At 31.6% G+C, this 6,000-nt stretch overlaps 1 protein-coding gene across 1 annotated transcript in view; it reads right to left on the minus strand.

Moving 5' to 3' along the window:
• The window catches only part of LOC124355711 (neurogenic locus notch homolog protein 2-like), a gene marked incomplete at its 5' end in the record, with an annotated part of 37,371 nt that extends 32,679 nt beyond the window's left edge, over window positions 1-4,692 (minus strand). The window contains 2 exon segments of the mRNA XM_046806870.1: window positions 4,088-4,334; window positions 4,336-4,692. Of these exon segments, the coding sequence (XP_046662826.1) occupies window positions 4,088-4,334; window positions 4,336-4,692 (604 nt within the window).
• Between the last annotated feature and the right edge of the window lie 1,308 nt (window positions 4,693-6,000).

A 6,000-nucleotide genomic window follows, 5' to 3' on the forward strand; every position in this document is an offset into this window, starting at 1 on the left:
GCAATTTTTTTAATAGCTTTCATTATGAAAGAATTAAATTTCAGTCAGCAGACATTTTGAAAGTTAGATTAAGAATATATGATTTAGAATATGTTTTAATTGCAGTTTACAGATTACATGAATATAGTATTACAAATTTTGTTTACGAATTAAGACGATATTTACTCAATTCTTGTAAAGAAACAGAGTCAAAAAATCTTTTAATTATTGGTGACATGAATTTAGATCTTTTTAAAGTAGATAACGATATTGATAGCTACAAAGCATTAATGGCCAGTTGCGGACTTGAGTCTCTTATACATGAAGTTACACGCGAAACAGACCAGACACGGACATGTATTGATCATGTTTTTGCCAGAGTAGAATGTAAAGACATGACTAGTGTAGAAGCTATAGTAATCAGGAGACAGATCACCGATCACTACATGACGGCTGTGAGGTTGAGTTGTGGTGGAGTGTGTGCGAGCAGTGAGCTGGGGGACCAGTGCACTGTGACCCGCCTTGACTATGACCGGCTGATCGGTCTGCTAGGTGACACTGACTGGGCTCCTGTTTACAATCAGCAGGATGCTTCTGCTGCCTACGACTTGTTTGAAGGTAAACTTTTACAGTATATTAAACAATGTAAAAAAGAGGTAGCGGTTAGTTCGAAATTTACTAAACTCAAACCATGGATAAATGATAATATATGTAAAAGAATAAAAAAACGAAATGAGCTTTATAAAAAAACAAGGAATAGACCGGTAAACGATCCATTTAAAAATTATTATATTAGATTCCGAAACAAATTAAAAACAGATATAGAACTTGTTAAGCGCGAGTATTATAGTAATAAGTTTGAAAGCAGTAAGGGTAATAGTAAGGCAACATGGAAAATAGTTGGTGAGGTTACTGGCCAAGAAAAGCGCACAAACAAGCCTTTTTGTTTAAGTGTAAATAATGAAGTTATTACTAAGTCAGAAGAAGTTGCTAATGAGTTTAACAAATATTTTTTATCTGTAGTAGATGAAGTTATAGATAGGCAACCAAAACCAGTCAGCTTTGAAAATAGTGCATATAAGAATGTATTTAATTTTTATCAAGAGAAATGTTCTATTATGATAGGGCCAGTTTTAAGAGAAGATGTACTACAAGCAATTAATTCATTACAAAATGGAAAATCTCCTGGAATTGATGGAATCTATTCTTTTTTGCTTAAAAACATTTCTCATACAATTGTTAATGTTTTTACTTATATAATTAATCTTAGTTTTTCTACGGGAGTTTTTCCGTCAAAATTAAAGCAAGCGGTTGTTATACCAATTCATAAGAAAGGTTCAACATTACTTTGTAGTCAGTTCAGACCAATATCCTTAATTTCTACCTTTTCAAAAATAATAGAGAAAATTATGAAAGAAAAACTATTGAAGTTCTTAGAGAAAACAAAGTTTTTTAGTATTAACCAATTTGGTTTTAGAAGTGGGAAGAGTACGGAAAACGCGTTACTAAAACTCGTAAGCTCAGTCACAGAGGGGATTAACAATAATAATTTATTTGTTAGTGCACTTTTTTTAGATATAAAAAAAGCATTTGACACTGTTGATCACAACATTCTTTTAAAAAAGTTGTATAATTGTGGTGTACGTGGAGTTGCTTATGATTGGTTTAAAAGTTATTTGACAGATAGAAAACAGTGTGTTAGAATTGATGGAGTTTTAAGTAGCATGGGCAAAATTGTATATGGGGTACCACAAGGCTCTGTTCTTGGGTCAATTCTCTTTATAATATATATAAATGATTTATGCACAGCAAATTTTAAAGGACAAGTTACAGCATTTGCGGATGATACTGCCTTTTTTTATTCAAGTAGCACATTAAATAATATCGAAAGCCAAATGAATCTTGATTTAAAATGTATAAAGTGGTGGTTTTCAAAAAATAATCTTGTGTTAAGTACCGAAAAAACTAATTACATGAATTTTTCACTTAAAAGGAAGGACTCTCCGAAGATAAGGCTAACCTATAACTGTTTAAGTTGTTTAGTAAGTAGCAGCTCGTGTTCTGAATGTTCAGAAATAGAGGAGAAAAATGAAATAAAATATTTAGGTGTTACATTAGATAATGCGCTAAACTGGAAAAAACATATATTATATTTAAAGGCAAAATTAATATCAGGTGTTAGGCTGTTTTACTTTCTACGAAACATGTGTCCCTTGCAAACTTTGCGCTCTTTATATTTTTCATTAGTTCAAAGTAGACTGCAGTATGGAGTTGTTTGTTGGGGTGGAACTTATAAAACTTCCCTAAACTCTTTAATTGTAATTCAGAAGCATTTTGTTAGATTAATCTCGAAAAAAAGTATTAGAGAACCTTCTCACCCTTGTTTTGTAAACTTAAAAATTCTTCCTTTGCGACATTTGTACGTTTTTGCAGTATTAAAAAACTTTTTTATCGGGAATAGGAACTTAAAGAACTTAGACATTTTTAAGCAAAGATTACGAAATGCTAATGAATTCCAAATATCTAAGCCTAAAACAACATTTTATGTCAAATCATATAACTATATAGGTCCAAAATTGTTTAACAAATTACCGAAAACCATTAGGCAGATAGAAGGTTTAAATAAGTTTTTGAAGGAAACAAAAAAATGGCTATATAATTATAAAAACATTGAAGATCTGTTTTTGACATTAAAATAAAACCGCTAAGGGTATTTAACAGTAGCAATTTAAGTTAGTTTTAAGTGGTATATCTTGTAACGTTATGTTATAAGTACATTTACTATAGCAGAATAGTTTTTAATTTTCTATATATTTTCTTTTAACAACTAAGCACACATTTCTTGTTTTTATATGTAGTAGTGGTGTGGTTATAATTCATATGATTTTTAGTAATGTTAGGGAAACAACGTTGTTACAATTTAGTTGCCGCTATGGATTTTCTCTTAGTTATTTTGTTTAATATTATGATGGAACCCCAAAACAGGTTTTCAAACCTTAGGGGCCCTATTTATTTTCTCCTTAGTTAATTGTCTCGAAAAATTTATTATATTTTAAAATGTTAGTTTAGATACTTAAATTTTTACTCTTTATTTATTTATTTTTTTAGCTGCTAAGCATTATATAAGTGTAAAAGTTTATTTTGTTTAGGAGGCAGCCTGGCAAGTGTTGTTTTTGTATTCTATACTTAAATTGTTAATGTATGTGTTCTTTTGAGAAAAGGAGAAAATAAACGTATTCTTATTCTTCTTATTCTTATTCTTATTCTTATATTTAAAGGTTCTTTAGAAATACTTAAAAAAGCATATGTTAAAGTAATAGTACAATCTATTATTTCTTAGTTTAGTTTAAGGATTAGTGATATGTTATAATTATTACATGTGTTTGACAAAGATGATAGATTTGTAATCAGCAATAATAGCGAACTGCTTATTACATTTCGTTTGTTTGATAAAGACACCTGTCTTGCACAAAAGTATAATTTGTGTTACCACAGTAACATACCCTTTATCTTTATCTTTCTTCCCTTTATCTAAGGTAAGAAGTGCAGAGTAGCAATCAACTGTAATGGATTGTAAGAATTCAGAACTTCATGTATATTTCCAACATTTTTTGTTAAAAGCCATTAAAATTTGAGATTTTATATTTAATCGACCAGCGAAAATTGCTGTGGTCTCCACTGGTTCTGAAGTGCTTGCCACAATCCAGTCAGTAGAAGAGAGCATTGAATTAACATTTGAAGTTGTTGGCTCATAAATAGCTAAACTTTGATCAGTTTTTTTCAGTAAACTCAGTGAAAATTCTTCTGTAGTAAAAATCAAGGACTTCTGACATCGTCCAGTGGTACGTTCTTCATCATTTATTGTAGCATTCCAAAAAAAATTCAAGAGAAAAAGGATTACTTAATTCAGAAATGTTATCACATTCTAAAGTCATCAGCAGGATGTCCTTTTCTTTTCGTCTGAGTTCCATCAAGAGCTCCTTTAAAATGTTGCATCCTCTCAGATTTCTAAGTTTAAACTCGCTTGAGAAGTTGATACAAGGTTTATCAAATCCAAGTGGGACTAAAGTTGACAAATGAACAATCATAGTTTTCTGATTTCATTTTAGAACAATCAGACTTGTTTCTCTCACTGCCAAAACCCAAACGCAAGAATACTCTTTGGGTGCGGTGCAGACACTGTTGTTACATCCTTCACTGCAATATGGCTTGCAAACTCCAGGATCATCAGATAACTCAAAACCATCAAAGCATTCACAACTATCAGGAGCAGTACAGTTACCATTGATACACTCTGGTGAGCAGATGGGGAAACACATGGAATCCTCCTCACTTTCTTTTTTTATAGCCGTGAAAGCAAGAGCAGACCTCAGGTGCAGAGCAATGTGCATTAGAACAATTTGAACAGACAGGTTTACATATATAACTGTTTTGAAATTCATACCCTTCAAGACAACTGCACACACCAGGTTCTGTGCATACTCCGTTGATGCAGCCTTCTGAGCAAACTGGGTTGCAGATGTTTTCCACTTCTGAATCTTTCTGATACCCAACAAAACAAGAACAAACTTCAGGTTTGATGCAAGCAGCGTTTTGGCAAGGCTTGGAACAAACAGGGTGACATTTGTGGGGATCACCAGTTATTTTCTCATAGCCAGGGAAACACGTACAGACATCTGGTGAGGTACAGCTGGCATTGACACAAGGTGAAGATCACACTGGCTGGCAGGTGTAGGGTTGGGAAGGGTTAAGTGTGTAGCCTTGGTCACAGGAGCAAACAATTTGCGTTGAGACATTCCACGTGACACACTGGCTGACAGACACAGCCATCTACAGAAGAGCAGGTTTTATAACCAGGGCAACAGAACTCCTTGGTTTCTTGCTCTGTGTAACTCTGTAAACAAAAGATTGGATTTGTTATTTAGTTTTAAAACACAAGTGTAATACGAAATTATGTTTGACCTCCATCATAGCTGGGCATAAAGCAGCAAACATAGTAGTTCTCTAATTAACAAATTCGATTCCCTGGGAGATCAAATAGAAAGATATGTAATTCAAACTACTTATCTTTATCATGTTTTTAGCTTATATAATTAGAAAATGCCCAAGTAATCATTGTAGCGTTTTTTCAAACATTCATATAGCTTTGTGGTAAGAATAAGAACTTTTATATGTTTTAAAAACAATAAAAAAGCAATGTCAAACATTTGAACAGTTTTAGCATAAATGGCGTAAAATATTAACCCATACATTATAAACACCTGATTCGATGAGATTGTGTAAAATGACGGCACAGTACTGAAAGGGTTAATAATACTAGAGATCACTAAATTTGTGGTTTCAATACTTATGAATATACAGTGAAAAAGAACTTGTCTGTTATTAACTTGTTAATGGTTTACCTTATAAAAGTGCAATTCTACATATCAACACAGAACAAAAACCGTAATTTCTTAGTAGAAATCCTCATGAAGGTATTTGAATACAAAAATAAGTTAAGTTACCTAATAAAGTTTTGAGACTAAATTATTGATTTGAAAAAATAAAATTTAGATGACATCACAAATTTGTCATTCAAAGTGGTAAAAAATAAAAATTTAATATAGATCAAAATACTAACTCAATTGCTCTACAATATTTCCAGGTTGATTGTTTTAACATTTAAATGCTAATAACAATATATCTAAATGCTATAAATGTATATTTTATTTTTCTACAAAATAAATGCTAGATAAGTATGTATTATTAAAATCTAAAACTGATAGCATAGAGACAGCAGTTGCAAGCTAAATAAGTGTATCAATTTTCACATATAAATTACTGTAATACTATAACACAGATTGTGTTCTGCTTAATAGTATCCAATTTGAACAAAATCTATATTAACTTATGAGCAGTACAATGCAGTATACAAGTTATATTTCTAAGGTATAAAGACAATCAAGGGGATATAAAACTTTAATTTCTGTCTGCTCACACTATATCTCTGGAATGAACTGACCTATCTATACCCTTAAAATT

The sequence above is a fragment of the Homalodisca vitripennis genome, chromosome 2 (genome assembly GCF_021130785.1).
Source record: "Homalodisca vitripennis isolate AUS2020 chromosome 2, UT_GWSS_2.1, whole genome shotgun sequence".
NCBI classification, from domain to species: domain Eukaryota; kingdom Metazoa; phylum Arthropoda; class Insecta; order Hemiptera; family Cicadellidae; genus Homalodisca; species Homalodisca vitripennis.